This window comes from Pieris rapae, chromosome 18 (assembly GCF_905147795.1).
Source record: "Pieris rapae chromosome 18, ilPieRapa1.1, whole genome shotgun sequence".
Classification (NCBI taxonomy): domain Eukaryota; kingdom Metazoa; phylum Arthropoda; class Insecta; order Lepidoptera; family Pieridae; genus Pieris; species Pieris rapae.
Window position 1 is genome coordinate 7,883,599 of NC_059526.1, and position 20,747 is coordinate 7,904,345.

Here is a 20,747-nt window from a genome sequence, read left to right on the forward strand (position 1 = left end):
AATAAACAACGATTTAATTGATCAAGCACTTGTTACAACAAGATTAAGACATGATTGTACAAGCAATTGGTACTTAATCTGGAACATTGCCACTTTATTTACGTTTTGATTAATTTAATTAAGATGCTCATAATCCAATTCAAAATTGTAGTTAACAGGCAATTATTATTATTAAATAAATACTAAAACTTGCAGTTTAGATTTATTAATACATACACACAAACATTAAAAAAACTAACCCCTTGTTACACTCGGGAATTAATAAAACGATTTATTGGTTTGTAATCTTAATTCAAATGACATAATTAGCTTTCAAAGGTAACAACTGAAGGGAGTATTACGTCATCTTCATAATACGTCCTTGTTTCAAAAGCGAATTTTAAAATCCTTTTCTCACGATACCTTAAAAGTAAGTTCTTAGGCAAGCCATTGAAATGCTCTGAAACGAATGGCCTAGAAAACACGTTTTACTCTCCAAAGACGTTTAGATGAAAGAAACTAGATGTCTTTGAAATATACTTGGGAAAGTAATTACATTTCTGTCTAATTTTCTAAGGTAAGTTATGTTCAATGTATTACGCCAATTATAATTACATTAATCAATAATAATGACTTAGTGCACTTAGGAATCTATTAGATTAGTATTGTGATGGTAACGATAAGTGATTATGGTAATTTCAAGGCATATATTTGTCAAACAAATCATTAATTTATATAATATAATTATAAATATACAATATTTATAATAAATTTGTTTCTCCCTATTTTATTATTTGTAATATGTATTTTTACACTTCTTGCCTACCTTATGTAGTATACTCACAGTGATTTTTTCCTTTACTCACAGTGGTTGTCTGGAAGAAATCGCTCTAAAGCGATAAGGCCGCCAGTTGCTTTTCATTAAATTATGTTTATTATTTTTCTTTTATGTAATGCAACGAAGTTTCAATAAATAAATAAAATAATTAAGAAGAAAATTAAAACAAATTTTAAAAATTTGGTCGCCGTGGGAGTGTCTCTCTAACGCTGGCAACATTTAAACGTTGTATTGCGATACTTATTGGTTGAGCAAGGAAAGCACCAACTCAGGGGGGGAACTCTCAGGTCTCTGCTACTATCTAGTAGCGGTGACCTGAGAGTTCTGGGAGAGTCTGGTACATACCAGACACCAACTTAAATCTTTAATAAGCGCCAGTGCACTTGTTCAAGATGATCTCCACGGCCGGCGCAGGAGGCGTACTCCAAATCGAACTCTCTGTATTTCGACTCTTGTAACTGAGCCGTTTATTATTTTCTGTGGCCGCACAGGCTGTGTAGTGTGTTGCTTCGCGTAGAAACGTGTATAATACTGTTATGGTCTCAGGCTGAAAGACCAGTGCTGTGGAACACGTCTGTTTCACAGCATAACGCTGTGCCAGGGCAGTTACTGCCGCAGCTCCGACACATTATTGAAAATCTACCTTATTCTTTCTTATTTATGTCGATAGTTTCTTGAATATTATTTTTATTATTTTGTCTGTTTCTGTGTGAGTGTTTCGTTAGTAATAAATGTTATGTTATGTTAATACTACTACTAAATATGAACTTTCTATTGAGACACCTTGTTACTATGATCAAATTATAATTTACTAGCGACCCGCCCCGGCTTCGCACGGGTGCAATGCTGATACTAAATACACTATATAAAAACTGTGAACGTTGTATAAAATAATGTGAGTTATCCATAAGAGATAGACATATACCATCACAAACTTTTCTGTAGACCTTTTCAATGTCTACAATACTTAGTAGGTACATTATTTTGATAAAACTCGTAGGCTTCAGCCTGCGTTTGCAATGTAAGCGGAAAAAACGACATCACATTAGAAACCTCAAAAATAACAGTATTACTCCACTATTTAATGGATGTTATTATACATATAAACCTTCCTCTTTAATCACTCTATCTATTGAAAAAACCGCATCAAAATCCGTTGCGTAGTTTCAAAGATTTAAGCATACACAGGGACATAGGGACAGAGAAAGCGACTTTGTTTTATACTATGTAGTGATGTGTTGGGTCTGTGATTTTTGTAACTTATCATTCAAGAGTCGTTGACCAATTTACAAATCGACACGTAATATTCAAGATAACGTTACGTTTGGATAATCCAAAGATAACATTATCGATGAAGATAAGTCCAAATTAATTAGTTTGAACTGACCGTCCGGACAGTATGGCAAAGAAAAAAGATAGTGTGAAAAAGGAGGTTAAAAATGTGGAAAAAAAGGGAGGATTTAGTGTAAGTAATATGATGATGAATTATTTATAATATAATTTACCTTAAAAAATATTCGATTATATGTATATATTTTAACGCCCTAAAATGATTTGATAAGCGATAAGACTTAGCAGATTCAATTTTATTATCAGTTGAATTTCAGCTAAGGATTCGCGAAGAAGAGAAGAGAAGAGCAATAGCTCTGTCTTCCTCTTTTCCATCGCGTGGTTGCCATTCTGTAATTAATTGGTCCATTTCAACCTGCTGTCTGTCATCAAGTGCCTAATCCAGCGCCATTTCAATTACCTAATTATATTTATAATGTCCTCTGCTTTTCTCTTCTGCTGTTTTTCTATGTCCCAGTTTTACACCCAGCAAGCTCCTCCTCATGGGGAATATCTCAGAATCATCTTCTAAAGTTGAGAACATGCCATTACACATATACAAAACAATAAAATAATACTGCATTCTCCATACCGTGATACCACTGTATTCGGGAGCCTGTTAATATAAATGTAGGGCGGTATTAATTCAAGTAAAGCTTCTATCCATTTAGCGCTCATCAAGTACGGTGGTTCTTAAGGTGACACACAATGCATACTCAGGTTCAAGTTTTCGCACTTAAGCTCAACCTTCAAGACCCTTGAATCACAAATGCAAGGGTCAGATTGAAAAGATTTAACCTTGACTAAATCGTCGCTACCATATCGATACTTCTTTGCACAAACTGTCTGGTATTCTTGAACTGTCGGTGTGTATCCAATTTTCTCTCTTATATCCATACAACGAAGTGATAGTCGAAGATGGCCTGAATTGGTTCGAGAAAAGGATCGTATTGCATCTTACCAGCAGTGCCGCTTTTTTGCTCGACAGATAGTATCTTGTATAGGAAAACTTTGTGTGAGATTTAGTAATCTAATAGAATTAATTTCACTATTTTACTAAATTGATTATTCCTAAATCAATGAAACTTATAATCTATTATAATTAAGTTTTATATATAAAGGCTATTAATATAACTATTTTGTTAAATTGATATATCTTAGTAATTATAAAAATATAACATTTACTAGTAACAAAATTACAATAATCAAAGAAAAAATAAGAAAGAGATAGCTTTTTTTTGTTTTAAAGAACAAGGTTCGTTTTAAGTGTGTAATGCTTAAATAAATAAGAAAATAACCAAGTGCTGTTTAAGCGTATAATTTTAAAAAAGCTAATATTATGAAGTTAACCAATCACTGCTGGTGACTTAGACTTCGTAATTGATCGTTGAGTTTTATATAGTACGGTGGATATACTGCTTTATATTAATAAAATCATCCTACATTTTTATATATTCTTTTAAATTGTTTTATAAGTGACTATCAGAAACATGAAATATTTTTTATTTTATTGAAAACCATTAACTACAGATAATACATCGCTTAATGAAATTGCAATTTTATCTATTGAGGGAAAAAGCTTTGAGCTTCCAAGCTGTATTAAATGCCTACTCGTATGAGATTTTCATTACTAAATACTTTATTACGAGCCGCATGAAGTCAACCCACGGGACATTTTTTAAAATAATGTTTTTATAAGTAAAATTAGCTTCTTAAGGTTGTCACACGTCCATTTTTGAGATTAATTTCCTTAAGTACATATAAAAATAGAGAGTTGCACGATCAGCCAATGTCTAACTTAATACGTCAATAAAAAATACATTTTTTTTTTCTAAATACACCTATAATTTGCAATCACTAAAACAAAACTATTGTCGGTGTGTGAATAAAAGCATTATCAATTTTTATAGCAGCATTCCTTTTCAAGTCATTAATAAAATTTTCAAAACTTGAAGATTAAATTATTGGCAAAATAGTAGCCCTCTAAAATATTTGGTCAGAATTTTTATATTCACGCTAAATGTGATGCTAATGTCATTTAACTGTTCTATAGTTCCATTATTATTACATATAACTATGCTGTTTGTGGTAAAAGAAGGCCAGGTGGATAAAAAATCAATTCTATTTACAGAAATTTCTTCTCTTCGCATCCATAGCGGTAGTAATAGTATCAGTGGGAGCGCTACAGTTCTACATAACCTTGACAAGCGTCCCTGACCTGCCGAAGTTCGATCTGGACACCTGTTGGGGGACTAACTGTACACAGAGCACTGAAATCAGGAAATTCAGAATTGTTTTTCATGAGGCCGTGAGTTGTAGATGTACATTTTCATTAACTATTACACTTTATCTTAAATGTTACTTAATCAGTAAAATTTATGCGAACAAATCTTTTAACTGCAGATAGCGTGTAATACATCGCTTAATAAAATTGCATTTTTATCTATTGAGGGAAAAAGCTTTTCATTTCAGGCTATATCGGCCGCGAATTAAAATAAAACGCTAGGCTCTACAATGTTTTAGGTTTGGGCCTCAGATTTCTATATCTGTTTTATAATGGTCAATCTAACTTTTAAAGTCCTTAGAGGTAGAATATGTTATTAAAACGCATGCCTAACCAGGCTCTAGAAGATAAACCACTTATTATATGGAAGTTGTTTTCATTTTACAACGAACTCTCAAGCGAAAATAGATAAATTACTATGTAAATTCAAAGCTCCCGTTAAACGTACATAAATCAATAAAGCTTTTTATAAATTTTGCGAATATTAAATGATCCTAATCCTTGTGATTGATTTGCTCCAGTTCAATCAATTTGTATGACTCAAAACTCGTAGAGATTAAAAAGAGTGGCGGAGAGTCTCTTGCCAGTTCTTCTTGCCCGCTCTACGCCCTAGACTTGCGAACTGGAATAAAGTTATTGACGACGTTGATTTTAATGCGGAAATTTTAGAGAGACTGGGGCTGCATATGCCAATCTCGGCATGGATTATTATTAAAATTGTAATATTTACACGTATCTTGCGCACCCTGGATGTTATTGCATGTAAGACGGATATATTTAGTTGTTCGCTGGCTGACGTCACATAAATTGCATTCTATAAATCGTAATATTTTTTTTGTTTTGTTCATATTATGTTTTTAGTTTATTGTTTTTGAAAATAAGAAATAACTAACTCCACTTGAAATAGTAGTTACTACTACAAGGAACAAAAAATATGTAATGATTATTTAAAAAAATAATTAAAACATTCCAATACTGTATTTAGAGCAATTAAAACATTCTAATAATTGAAGTTTTTCAACAAATTGTTTCCATTCCAAGTTTCAAGGAGAATCCTTGTAAACAATACAGATTCCAAATATAACTTTTCCTTAATTAACTGTTAAAAGAATCGTTGAAATGCTAGAACTTCCCTCTGTTTTAATTGAAATTATTATGATGAACAGAATTAAATGTTAAACAAACATTCTACGAAAGCCGTTGCAATTATAAGCTTTATTATTTATATTCATAGACAATTAAACTTATTAAAATTTCATAATTTTTACATTGGAGTATTATTGCCGCTGTGACAAAATTGACCAAATGATGGATTTAATATTAGACTGTCCGACTTTCGAAAGAGCAAGGTGTGATCTGGAGATCGAGACTGGCAGCCTGTGGTAGGCTAACCGACAAGTTTCTTCGAGCACAGATTGTAGCTGCATGCAGCTAAATCGAAAGTCGGACAGTCTAATATTAAATCCATCATTTGGTCAATTTTGTCACAGCGGGACTTATATTCAGTTTGAATCTGAGTAAATTGTGTACAAAAGCCCCGTGGATCTGAGCCGTGTGAAGTGCGAAGCGCCTTGTTTTGACTTGACTTGTTTATATATAATCAGTGGTGCTACAACCTTTTTAGGTCCTGGCCTCAGATTTCTGAATCTGTTTTATGATCATTTTTAAATCTAATAGGCAAGTAGGTGGTCAGCCTTCAGTGCCTGACACACGTCGTTGACTTTTTTGGGTCTAAGTCGTCGTTCTATGTCGGTTTCCTCACGGTGTTTTCCTTCACCGTTTGAGCAAATGTTAAATGCGCATATAGAAAGAAAGTCCATTGGTGCACAGCCCGGGAACGAAACCTACGACCTCAGGTATGAGAGTCGCACGTTGAAGCCACGAGGCCAACACTGCTCTGAAGTTTATATATGATGCGGTGTATTAATTTAGTTAACGAAATACATCTGATAAAAGACCATTTTCATTGTCCGTTGAGAGAACTGGCAAAAGTTCTATTATTTGTTAGTGCCTATTGGTAGTTACTTAGTGTCTTGTATTTTTTATTATGTAATTTTGTTTTTCCGAATTAATTTCATATGTTTGTTTTATTAATCTATATTGTTAAAAAGCGTTTATTCATTTTTAGTACATTTTCGGTCCTAGTGGTAAGATTTGGAAACCTTTTAGAGTAAAAAACACCTGTTTCAGGGTTCCCAGCTGTTACATTAACAAACTGAATTCTAAGGAATTTTCCTTAAAATAATTACACTATTTAACCTTATTTTTTTTTTATTTCGTCTGTCAAGTTTATTCACTCATTGTTCACTCGTGTCAATTTAGGGTCACCTGTTAAAGCAGGAGTGTTTTTTATAAATAAATATCTTTGAAAAATATTTTGTGACTGAGGCTGTTGAATATTGTCATTCGTAATTAGGAGAGAGAATTCATTTCTCCGCCTCTAGGGATGGCGATTCTTTACGAAAAAGATCGATTTTTAAATCGATTCGAATCGTAGTCTAATGAATCGATTCACGAAAAATCGAGGCCTACAAAATCGATTCTTAAAAAATCGATCTTTTTTTCAAGTTTGCGTTTCCAAGGGTCCCTTAGTTTTTACGTCCTGGTGACAATATTTGCATGTGCCTCCGAAGTCTTTTTTAATAAAATGATTCCATAAATCACTTCAACCCGACATGCTGAAAAAATATATTTATTCCTCATTTATTATATGTATTAAACTTGATAAACAATGATATTTTAAGTAATTAGTCACTAGTTTCGAGTAATATTCAAAATCCTATTAGGATTAGTTAGCATAATTTCTTAATGAATTTAAAAGAATATTTTATATGAAAGAATAGTTTAACATTTTATAAAAAAGTAACCTTTATATAAAAATAGCACCAAATGTGAATCGATTAATTAAGATACGAATTGCTTTATAAATTGATATTTTTCGGAAAGAATCGCCATCCCTATGCCTGGCGATTACTTGATTAAAATAAAATTAGAGTAAAAGCGATAGTTTATTTATAAAATGATAATGGGAGCTTTACTATTTTTTCTGTAAACAAGATGAATAATTTGATGCTTTGACGTTAAATAGATAATTTGACATAAAGTAATCGTGAATGAAGTATGAACACTTCCATCAATAAGAATTCCACATATTACTTATTAGTTATTTCAATGCTGATTATTCCTGTGTAAAAGTAAATTTAAATGATAATCACAACTAACAGAACAAACTGAAAATAATAGCGTCAAAGTAAAAAATAAGAAGCGCTTTACTTATTTACTTACCTACTCTCAATTAGTTATTATTTCGCAACAAACACTGCATGAAAATCTGATGAAAATCAATCATGAAAATACTTATATTACGCTAATAACAGTATTCATTAAACGACAACAACAAATGAATAATGCAATATCAATCGTCACAGATTATAAATACATAAAGTCAAAGACTACAAACGTAACTTTTTTATTAAAGAGAGGCGAGTAAAGGATACTAAACATACAGCCATCTCGCGAGTTTATGAGTAGTTAACTCTTTAACCGGCAGCACTCTTATAATTCAGGCACATTCAACTAAATGCAAATAATTGTATGGTTTATACCAAAACAGAAAAAATCGAATGTCGATTTTCAAGGGTGATATATCGATTCAGTGAATCGACACAGTACTTCATATCGATTTAAAAAATCGATATTTTCTGCTCGAAAAATCGATTCTTCGATTAATCGATCTCAGATCGCCATCCCTATCCGCCTCCCCGCATTCCTAGATCGTCAACTCATTTTCCGATATGCCAACACCTAAGTAAACTTTAGTAAAATATAAGGATAATTTACCTGCATGCATTTTAGACAGGAATTGTCAAATTTTCAGTGAAATTCTGTTTGTAGCGTATAAACTCAAAAACAGATGGACCGATTTTTAAAATTCTTTCACGGTTAGAAAAAATATATTTCCAAAATAGAAAAAAATGTATGCGAAAGGAAAACTAATTTTATATAAAACTGTAAATTGATAAATGTTAATTAATATTTGCAGATGCTCGAAAACAAACGGCGAAAGTTCGATGCATATAAAAGGGCGCCCCGTGTCAAAAGCTTCCAAGAGACATCCGAATACGGTATGAACTCTGACGTACTCGGGCAAATATTTGGGAATTGGCAGTTCAAATATAAGTACCCAGAGCGAGTGCGGTATTTCAATCAGTATGAGCACTACAAAACTAATGTACAAGGGCTCGATATACATTACATGCACGTGAAACCAAAGAAAAGTAATGTTAAGGTGAGCGAGAGTTAATAATAATACTGAAACACTATTTTACAATACTAGGACCTCACATTGTACCTGTTTCTTTAAAAAATATAGATTTTATTCTATATAGCAGGGCAAACGGTCAGGGGTCTCATCAGTTAACTGACCTGCCCATGGACACAAAAGGCATTGCCGGCCTTTTAAGAATTCATTCAGTATGGCCCACTTATGCTAGTCCGTGGCAAAACTGCCTTAAAAACGCTCAATTGACCCTCTTTAACACTCTTTAAAGGTTCTTTTTAAAATAAGAGGCAATTATCGTTAATGCGGTAATGTATAAATAAATATCAAGCTTTCTATTTCCTACTAAGTAAAATAAACAAAATGATTAGCTATTTTTATACAAATATTTTGTTTTATAATAGCTTTACTTAGCTTGAAGAAGGCTAGAGAGATGATATTTATGATTGACGCTTATTTATGGTTATATATATATATATAAATATATATGTAACCATAAATAATGATTTATCATAATAAGATTATATGTAAATATAATATAAATAAAAGTGTTTAATACCTAAGATAGAATTTGTCCTAATCGACATTCTATTTCTAAAACAATTAAATATAATAGGATCAGGAAAATTATTCCATGAATTTATTCATGTTATATATAACTGTTATTTCAAAATGGGTTTAATCCGCTTTCAGGTTATCCCAATCCTCCTTTTACATGGATGGCCAACATCGATCAAAGAATTCTATGAATCAGTACCACTCTTGACTACCACCAGACCGGAATATGACTTCGTATTCGAGCTGATAGTACCTAGCTTGCCTGGCTTTGGATTTTCGCAGGTGTGTATTACATATCTGTATTATATTTGCCCTTGTGATTTGGAGGTGTTTGATTTTGGTTAAAATTTGAAATAAGAAAAATTTGACGTAGAAATTTTTTACAAACAGACTTTGACATCTGAATCCTACATTGTATTACATTTGAATTTACGAGAGTCACGTCTTATCTCTGAATCCAACGCCTTTAGGTACTGAAGTAAGATAAACGCGAAATCAAGTTAGCGTGAAATGGAAAGAAACATTGCTATCTGTAGTTCATAACTTACATAATATCAATATGAAACTGTAAAATACGTTTTACTTAAAAAATACAATACAATTGACATAAGTAAATTAAAAGAAAGGCGACTGATGATTACGTCATACACATTACCCATTGATGAACCTTTGTCAGTTTTCTAAAATTATTAACATTTTTAATGAACTAAAAACTGTTTAAATATTAATTTAAGGGTCCAGTACGCCGCGGACTCACTACCTACCAAATAGCAATAGTATTGAGAAACCTTATGGAAAGAATTGGCTACAAGCAATTCTACGTACATGGAGGAAACCTTGGACACAACATTGGCTCACATATGGCAACCCTCTTCCCAGACCAGGTCCTGGGCTTCCATACAACCTTCCCAGTCAATTTCTCAAAGATAGCGGACTTGTTGTGGTTGGTTGGTAGTTTGTGGCCATCGTTGGTCAGCACCGAGTTTGTGGACAGAATGTACCCTCTAAGTGATAAATTGGCTTATTACTTAGAGGAATTTGGATATTTGCACCTGCAAGCCACTAAGCCTGACAGTATTGGTAAGGAAAAATAATAAACAAAGTATTGTTTTTTTTATTTTTTGCAAGTATGCAATAACAGAGTGTGTTTTTGTAAGTTCATTTCACTAAGGTGTGTAACATTGGTAACAACACAAAATAAATATATATAACACTTTAATAATATAATTATATATTTTAACTACTTTTAATGGTGCAGTTATTAGGCTATGTCGCTGTTACAACTTTATTAATAACATTGACGAACGTATTGATAGATTTTAATTAAAAAACAAGTCTAATGGCACCGGTACTAGAGTACTTTTATCACGGAGTAAATACAATTTGATAGAAAAAGACGAAAGTTAACTTTCCTTAATATTAAATCGTTTAATTGCGAAGAAAATTGTACATTCAGATTGATTGATAAAACCGTGCAATCAGGCATGATAATGTCATATATGCTAATCATGATGTCATAATAATAACAGTTAAGTTTATAATTGTTCTCGAAACTTTTAACTTCCCTCTAAAAATAACTAAATAAAGAAATAATAATAATAATAAAGAAGAAAAATAACTTTCCCCTTTAAAACATTACACGGCAGTGATATGTAACTTCTAGGCAGGTCATTAAATAATTTGGCGTAACAACTTTTTAAATACATCGTGCTGCAATATGCAGACTCCCACAGCCGTGTTGGAACCCTTAGTAGATACTGAAACGTTTTTTTATGTTTTGAATAATTTCTCTTCAAAAAGTCTTGAAGTATAACTACTTCTACGATGTATAAACTTGGTACTGTCAAAATAACGAGTTCTTAAAAAAATGTCTGTAGCTTACAATATCACTTATAATAGCCCCAATAGACAATAGACAAAGGTTTTATAATGTTTTTTTCAAAAATTATAATATTTTATAAAAAACATTACTAATATTTTATATTTTCAATAATATTTTATTTAAAAATAAATACATAAAGGCGTTATGTTTTAATTTTAGGTATAGCTCTTCAGGACTCGCCCGTAGGTCTTTGTGCGTATATAAATGACAGAATTCTCTCATTATCGGATCCATCAAATAAAATGAGAGAAGACGGCGGTCTTTACAATTACAACACAACAGATTTAGTAGATAACGTCATGGTCTACTGGAGTACTGGAAGTATAACAACTGCTCTGAGGCTGTATAAGGAGACTTCTGCTAATCAGGATATGGAGGACGTACTAGCCCTGTAAGTATTACAATCGAAAGGTTTGACTATGGGCTAAATAAAAAATTACATTATTTTTCCGTTGATATATGAAAAATACCTCAAATTGAATTGAATTGAATTAATAAATAAAAAATATTTATTATTAATTTATTTTGCTTTATTATATTATTTTTTATCTCCTTCGGGTGTTTGAAGTTACAAAGTTAACAGTATTCTCTTGTCTAAATAGGAATTTATTTTAAGCGTTTAGTGATAGAGAAAAATATAAGGTTTTTTTTTTATTTATTTTTTCTATTCTAAGGTTCTATTACAGTATCTACATGTTCATATAATAACTATAATATTTAAATGTCTCACGTTGTGGAGTAAAGGAATTAACTGTACTCAGATATATTATGAATAAGGCACATCGAGAAAATAAGTTATAAGACAGTTTTTCTTTGAGTTCTCTTTTCACGCCACAGGGTATTTGTAAGATTAAATACTCGCTAACAACCTGCGCTCCTATAGAAGGAGGCTGTCTTTCTCCATAGGTCTTGTTACAGCTTCATGTTATACAGTATTGATATGTCAAGATCAATCTGTCACGTCATTGCTATGCTAAACTTAAATAAACTTTATTGGCATACAAGTCACGTTTGTCCAAACAATGATAATTTGGACAAAAAGGCAGCAATCAAAATACCTACACTTTAAAAGTATTAATTTCAATTTATTTTCAGAATACCGACTCCAGTGCCCACATGGGCGCTTCGACCAAAGCATGAACTATACCATTCACCCGACTTTGTTCTACGTTGGAAGTATCCAAACTTAGTTGGTGCTACAAATCTTGATGTAGGAGGCCATTATTTAGCATTTGAAAAACCTGGTGAATTTTCCGACGACTTGTTTAAGGCTGTTGATAGTTTCTTGAAGTTTAAGAATAAATAAGTTTTTACTTTAAGTTTTTTTTACTGAACTGAATTTAGATAAAATAATTTTACATATGCAATTTTTCATAATTTACAAATTAAATAATTCTTTATTTTGTAATATTTAATTACTTTAATTAAATATAATTTATTATTATCCAGAATGGATTGGGATCTAGAAGGCCTCACTTAATTCTTTAAACTTTTTGTTCATAGATTATTTATTTATTTGGTAATAAAACGTCTTATATCCAAAAAAGTAGCAGTACATTATAAATCCCGTATACGGCCTTATTCATTTAATATAAGCGTGTGAACCCTCCCTCCTAGAATCGTATTATAATTAACCTATAAGCTTCCATTAGTCAATGTATGTTGAAAGTGATAAGGACAAAATATTTAATACGTAAATGAGGCTTATAGTTACGAATTATTACCTAGTAATTATTACAATAGTTACAAATAAGTCAATACGTCGTTTGACCTCACCTATGCATCCACCATTGCTTAAAAACTGAGCCTCAATTTCGCCATTTGAGTCACTTGAAGTGAATTATTACTGGAATGGTCACCAGTCATCAAATTGGTTGGTTGCATTAGAATATAAAAATTAAACATAATTAAATGGATGGAATGGATCTCTTCCAGGCAACCACTGTGAGTAACGAAAAAAAATGAATTCAATTATATAAAGTAGGCAAGAAGTGCAAAATACATATTATACATATTTATATTAAGTCCAAACTCATGCTTCACTCGTTACATTCTTGACAGAAGCTACTATTTCTTAGAGTAATGACCAATAGTTTAGGACTTGTCCTTATACACGAAAAAGTTCATAAAAAAGATACATTTCAAAGGTGTTTGGTGTCAAAAATGATTCTCGAGCCTGTGGCTGAGCATAAATAAAACCAGTAAAATGAATTGGTTTCTGTAGATCTGTATTGAATAACCACTCAACGTAGTCGTTAATAAATAACAAGCCGAAACTCGATAAGACGAGGCGCATTCGAAATCCATTTAAAAACCTTAAACAGGGAGCAAACGCAATGATAGATAGGGCTGTCATTTAAGTCTATTTTAGTTGTGTTAATTAATAAAAGAGTTGTGGCAGTTTATCTCAGTTTTCCTGACACAGTCAGGAATCACCATACAAGTGAGTGTAGTAGTAGCGTAAACTCAATCTCCGCACTAAGACTCTGATTTAGTCCAATGTGCGTAAAATTCTGAGTAATTAAGCCGACCTAGCTCCTTCTAGAAGCTCAGAAGTTTCATGGGCACTTCACAGGTTTCAAGTAGCGACCTCACCGCTCTGAGAATTTTTATTCGTCAGGAAGCCGCAGCTGCGCATTCCAGGACTACGTGGGTGACTGATTCCTCTGCGCTGAAATAGACTTTGCACAAGGGACTGTCTGTCGCGCCTAGGACAAAAAAAAATGTTTCTCAAGGACACAATGACTCGTAATGTACAAGCGAGTTTTAAATGCGTACATAAAAAGTAAAGTCTATTGACGCACGGAATTAGAACCTTCGACCTCAGGGATGATGGCACCCTTAAGCACCTATAAAAACCTTCTCATAAAACTAAAGCGCTATATTTGTGTTTTACTAGTCTGAATCTATTTAAAAATGTATTGTTCAAAGATTCCATTAAATCAAATCAAAATAAAATAATAGTTTGAATCTGTGACAGCCCTATTATAGTAATCTCTCTGAATCGAATCAGCGCCGTTAAATCGAGTTATATCTGTGGACCGGTAGAGTTTTGTTTTTTTTTAATAAACGCCTCGTTTTTCACTACTAAAGTATTTAAAAGACCATTATCGGTGGATTTTATTATGTGTCTCGTTTTTAAAAAGCGAATATATTTTTCTTTAAACGTGTAAAGGTTTATTCAGCTTTGTATTTCAAATATGAAATTTGTGACGATTGCATGCACCCTATTAAATAATTGTTAAATCCTTAGAAAATTGATTAAGATATTAAAAGGGTATTCGTTACGTTAAATCTGCTTCGATAGATAGGCTTGACAGAAAAATAAACAACAAAATGCCTTTTTTGAAATTTATTAAATATACAAATACAATCAACGTCATTTATTTTTTATATAAAATGCAATTTCATTATTTTCTGAGTGGTTTACAGTAATCATAGCCAGATACTTTTAATTTTTGCCGCGCACCACCGCTTTATGGAACCAGCTGCCCACTGAAGTATTTCCGGACTAATTCGACAGTAGCAGTAATGTGTCAGTAATGCTTCAAGAAAAGATCGTACCATTTCTTAAAAGGCCGGAAACGCACTCACGAGCCCTCTGGCATTTAGAGTGTCCATGGGCGGCGTTATCACTTAACATTAGGTGAGCCTCCTGCCCGTTTGCCCCTGTTCTATAAAAAAAAGATACCAATTAAGTATTTTAAGTACGTAGAAATATTTTCACGCAAGTATACTACGCACGTTCTACGTAGACTGTTACTACACCGAAGCTGTATCTACAGCATAGTAGACTGCACCATTGTCGTGAAAATGTCGGCGATGTGTGTCAATGATATGGCACAGATCACACCTTGCGAATAAAGGAAAATGATCACTGAAACAGATGTAGATATGTTAGACAGTGTTCAAGTATGACGTAACGAATTTTGGGGGAGGGGGGAGTCATTTCAGGGCAGGGGGCAGTTTGAACTAAGCGTACAGTTACATTGTATTTTTAAACGCTTTTTTATTAAAATATCAAATGGCCACTTGATTTCTTTAAAAGATCGTATGGTTGCCACATAATATTTTTTAAGGGAGAAGGAGAAAGTCTAGAAAACCCCAACGGAACGTTATATGGTGAGAGAGAGATTGAAAATTAAATATTCATGAGTAATTACTTCCATTTAGACAAAAACAAATAAAACCCAATACATAAAATGTTTTATAAACCCATATAAATCGTATAAATGTATTTACCTAAAATATCGCAATAGAACAATAAACTAAAAATAAAATAGTCTTATTAAAATACAAACAGTAATTAATATAAACCTGTTATATCAGACTATGCCATCAATGCCACATCTAGTAATAAATCCAATCGGAACATCTATGTTTTTGCTTGGTTGACCGTCGAGTTTATTATGTCTACCTACATTTTTGTTTTGTAAATTTTATATACCTACGTACCTACATCTGTGCGTTCTAGTAATAATTATTAATCTTAGTTTATAATGTTTTCTCAGTAAGCGAATTTTTGCACATAATTCATATGAGAAATAAAGTTATTTTAACCTTAATTGCCTTACGTAAGTAATGCTTAAATGTTCTTATGTATATATTTTCGTAATATGGATGAAGCAAGAGGTATGTATGGATGACGCATAATTTATGTCCACTCTAAACGTAACCTTACTTCACAGATGGCCTTAATTAATGATAAACCAATCAATAGATATTACCATATAGTTATCTAATAGTCCTTCTCTGATGACGACTAAAAAAGTTCAGTATGGTATTAAGCAGGTGACACAAATCTTATAAAAGTAAATTACATAAATTTCATAAGTACTTTACAATTGTACCTGCTGGAATTGCAAATTCGCTAAGTCGAGTGAATCTTAAAAGAGTTTTTGACATTTGCATATCCTATTTTAAGGAGTTGCCATGACAACCGTTTAATTAAGCATTTTATTTGTGGGCCACGTAGGAACGTTTTAGTTCCTTATTTGAATTAGTTTTCTTTTTAACCGAACGAACCAGATTGTCTGTATACTACTTATGACATTGTTGACTAAAAACATCCTTGTTATTCCAAAAAGCTATTAGAAAGGTTTTTTAGAAAAAAAAATTAATATTTAAAATGTCATTATTTGGTTCCCATTATCGCCATCTGTGCGTTAATTTTCGAAATGCTAATAAAAGCCAGTTAGGAAAAGTTATTTAGAATATAAGCAAGCATGAGTTGAAAGGAAAGTCTTCATATATAACATTAAACCTCACATCTAACATCAAAGAAGATGCCAATTTTAGAGACTTAAAGGTGCTATAATCATAGTTTATTTCAGTCTTAAAGTAGGTTTCTTATTTAGGCCGGGCATAAAAATTGTAGTTTTACGACTTTACTTACATTACAATTTAGGCTTTACCATAATTATAGTTAATAAGTAATATTCAGCAAAAGTATTTAAGGTTTTAAGTTAAAAGGCGTTTAAAATATACTTAAGCTATGTTTACGTGGGATGAGTATGTGGCAGTCTGAACAGTATAAGTCAGTAAGTATTTTCATCCGTTAATCGTGCGTTCACAGTTTAGTCAGTGGGTGATTACTTATCTGTTAAAAATATAGATAATTTAGAATTCTGAGATAAAGAACAGTAATGCTAGTATTAAAAATTTAAATTTTCTCTTGGGAGGTAAAAATAATCAGATAGCTTATATATAAATATCGTACATTTACCTAAGAGTAAGGAAGGTAAAAAATGATAACCATCAAGTCCTTAATAATGAATAGAGTTGGACTTGACTAATTAGTACTGACGAAAAATATCAAAGGAAACCTCGTAGAACGTGCTTTCAAGAAGTTTGTAGGAAATTCTGCGAAAAACCCTAGTTTTTAGTGGCGCTTTCAATATGGAAATGGTATGTGTGGCCCGTTTTTAATTTGTTTTTTTAAAAAGTATTTATACTACGAACTTAATGGTCCGTAAGTTCTTACTGCATCTATTTTTCGGGATAAACAAATAACAAGACAAATAGCTAGAGAGATTAATAAAATATTTTATTAGAACAATATACAATAAAACAAAACAAAATAGTTTAGAATAACATATATTCATTATTTATTCTCTCTATGTGCTTTGTGGACAGATATTGTATTGTTACCTTCCGCCATTTTGTACTTCCTTTTTAAACTGTGCAATAATGGAATGTTATCATATTAATGTCTAGCGTATCGAAACGTTTTTGTTATACATTACACAATAATGAAACATTTAAATATATTTATTTATATAGTACAAAATTATATTTATTTTACATTATAACTTAATATTTTACGAACGAGATTAATGTCGCTATCAGATACATATATATAATATAATAGTAGACATTCAAATATTTAAAAAATAAATCTAGTTTAAGTGCACAAAAAAATTGCCTTGTTAAATTTTCCGAGACCTATTTTCCATGTATGCCAGTTTCACTTAGCTACGCCACTTCATGGATCCTTTATGAATATATTATATTAATTCCTGCCTCTAGTCATGATATACCCGAGTAATTTGTATACATTAGTGGATTCTCAGTATGTATGAATCATTTGATATAACAATTTTAATTTTTAACATAAACTTGTTATTTTACGTCATGTTGATATTTTATGGAAATAATTCATGAATTTTTTATTGATTATACTATTAGCAGGGTTGTCTGTGTTATTTACATATTTCTCTTTTTTTATTAAAATGACAATAAATAAAAACTGATAGTTTCTTAGGGAAAATTTTGCCGCGCATCACCACTATGTGGAAGGTGCGCAAGGTACCAGGTGCCCACTGAAGTTTTGGGCCAATTCGGTTTTGGAATTTCTAAAAAGCTGCCAACGCACTTGCGAGTCAACTGGCACATCACTTAACATCAGTTGCGCCTCCTGCCCGTTACATAAAACACCAATCTCTAATAAAAAAAGGTTCCTACTTAGTTGTTCCTGTCAGCGCTGTTTTTAGTGCACATACTGTGAGTGACAGCTGACTCTGAACAAATCAACAATTAAAAAAAATAAAATAAAAATACAATTTCTTAAAAACAAACACAAACATGAGAAAATGCAACTGAATTCCCATCTAACTGACATTTCAAAGAATAACTTTTATATTTTATTTTATAATTACAAATACCTACAGTATTTGTATCAAATACAAACGTTTCACCGATAGTGTAATGTAACATAATATTCTATTGTCATTAACATTAATGTGCGCTTTCGAATATGCAAAGTGACTCATAAATGTAAATTACAAGATTTGTCTAATTCGTGTTACAATATACTGTCAGCTGTGGAGCTGTCAAACGTCATCGTCATCAACGAAACGATAGGGAAAATTAGGGGCCATTGCCTCCTTAATAAACTCTTTCTCATAGGTACGACAGTACCTTAATAAGAGGAGATAGTGTTTCAGAGAGTGAGAAGAAACAGTCACCCACGTAGTCCTGGCATCGTCGCTGTGGCCTATCAACGAACAGAAATCCTCGGAGCAGTGAGGCCACTCCGTAAAGCCTGCGACGTTCCCAGAAAGTTCCTGATCTTCTGGAAGCAGCTATTTTGGCTTAATTAGCCAGAACTGTACGCACAATGGACAAAATGGGCGCTTAAGTGCGGGAACTGAGTCACCACAAAGAGACATACATGGAATTCTAGCCTTTAAACAAAAATTAATAAAAACGCCTTCTAGCCATTAAATTAAGAGAGCTTATTTATTATTTATTAACACTTCGTTACATTACAATATAAAAATTGAACATAATTAAACGAAATGGAGTGCAACTGGCGGCCTTATCGCTCTTGAGCGATCTCTTCCAGGCGAACACTGAGTAAAGGAAAAAAATATTCTTATACGTAGTGAGACATAGACCACTAAAGGCTTTCCGATTTTCGGAAAGATTTTATGGACTATATATCACTTCTGCATCTGAAGCCCTGTCTGGATTCAATGGTGTCTGCATTTTATATCTCAACTTTTACACTGCTTTTGAATAATTTTATTGGATTCATTTTGCCCTTATTTGAGCAGAGGATATGGTTTTATTAAGAGCATTTCTAGCGCTATTCGTCTGTTTTTAAACAGTAGCACCAAGTTGAGGGCAAAGGATTTTTATCAAGCTTTAAACATGACTGTGGCTACCATACTATTCATATTATTTCATAGCGGTGAAGCCCTTTTATATTCTTAAAGCTTGCGGAGCTTTTATAGTTTCTGAAGGTGATTGATAAAATTATTTTTACGTAGTTTTGTAGAGCTTGAACTTATCAAGTTTAACATTATTGTAATTACATAATGTACACATACTTGTTATATGCATATTTGGGCAACATATTCTAGACATACTATTGTACTTTTAATAGCAGTGTTGTCGTGTGTCATTCTTACCTGACGTCGTACGTTGGATCTGCAGCTGTCAGCCAATGCGCTTTTTCTCTATGTTTTTGTTTATATGGTAATCAAAAAACAAACGTAAGGAATCTCGACACAAAAATCGACGATATGTGTCAGACACAATGATCACCTACTTTTCTATGAAAATAAATGTACCCATATAAGGTTACAGCGGCACTATATAATTATTATTAATGCTTAATGTAGAATAGTAATAATAATTATTATTATTACTATTCCAGGTACATTTAGTAATATAAATGGGTACCTATTATAGGGTCGGTAGGGATAAATCATGAATATTAAATGTAAATATGACTGAGAAAGGTTTAGGTGTATAATTTACTATGATGTTGTTTATTGATACATAAGGATTGAATAGAAATAGAAGAGATTGTTGATATACTTGCCTAAATACAAGAAAACCACGCCAGATATAAAAGCTATAAAACATATTTAAATAGACTAACAATTACTTATTTAGAGAACTTTGACGTATTGAAAAACACCATCTTTCATCCACTGAATACAAACAGCGCGAGCGATGCAGACTCCTATTCCTAATGAACTAATTAAGCGCATTCACAAGAACTCTTAAGCCATCTCTGTCTCTCTCATAATTTTATGAATAAACAGAGAGAGAGGGGCGATTTCTAAAGGCTCTGATATATGAATAGCATTTGCAAGGGAAATGTATGATTGATTTACTCAGAGATAAAGGTTTCCTTTCAATTAGTGGGATCATAAGTAGGGCATAGAGTATTTTACATGTATCTAAAGTTATTTAAGTGTTCAGACGAATTGTTTGATCGTTTCGTAAGAAATTTTTTCTTTGTTAATACGATATCTTTTGCAACCGTAACAACTCAATATTTATATGTAACACAGAACAGAGTTCAGAAAAGGTCGGCGACAGACCCGCTAGCCCCCAGCAAAGCAGGTGTCCATGGACGGCGGTTATCACTTTAGTGATCGGCTGGTTACCTCTAGCCGACTATACATATATGTGATCATCAGTCATGCCTGCTAAAGGTTGTGCACCTGTGTTACAGGTCATCAGGCCTCCACCACTTCGGATCGACAAAACATAAATAATAGAGAATAGACAATTATGGTTATAGTAGGTTGTAACGTTAACAAAATAAGAAAATATATACGTTTATCTGTAATAGTATATA

At 32.3% G+C, this 20,747-nt stretch overlaps 1 protein-coding gene across 1 annotated transcript; it reads left to right on the top strand.

Moving 5' to 3' along the window:
• The first annotated feature begins 2,164 nt into the window (after positions 1-2,164).
• LOC111003294 (juvenile hormone epoxide hydrolase) lies at positions 2,165-12,468 on the top strand. Its single transcript, XM_022273723.2, has 7 exons — positions 2,165-2,282; positions 4,278-4,454; positions 8,473-8,718; positions 9,403-9,549; positions 10,002-10,347; positions 11,309-11,540; positions 12,245-12,468. The coding sequence occupies exons 1-7, from the start codon at positions 2,217-2,219 to the stop codon at positions 12,453-12,455; spliced, it is 1,425 nt and encodes a 474-aa protein (XP_022129415.2). The 5' UTR covers positions 2,165-2,216; the 3' UTR covers positions 12,456-12,468.
• The last annotated feature ends 8,279 nt before the right edge of the window (positions 12,469-20,747 follow it).

Bases quoted from the DNA above. Each gene is read 5' to 3' on its own strand.
- LOC111003294 (XM_022273723.2), top strand. From the start codon at position 2,217: ATGGCAAAGAAAAAAGATAGTGTGAAAAAGGAGGTTAAAAATGTGGAA. The intron at 4,455-8,472 runs GTGAGTTGTAGA...TAATATTTGCAG, and splicing joins GAATTGTTTTTCATGAGGCC to ATGCTCGAAAACAAACGGCG. The intron at 8,719-9,402 runs GTGAGCGAGAGT...ATCCGCTTTCAG, and splicing joins CAAAGAAAAGTAATGTTAAG to GTTATCCCAATCCTCCTTTT.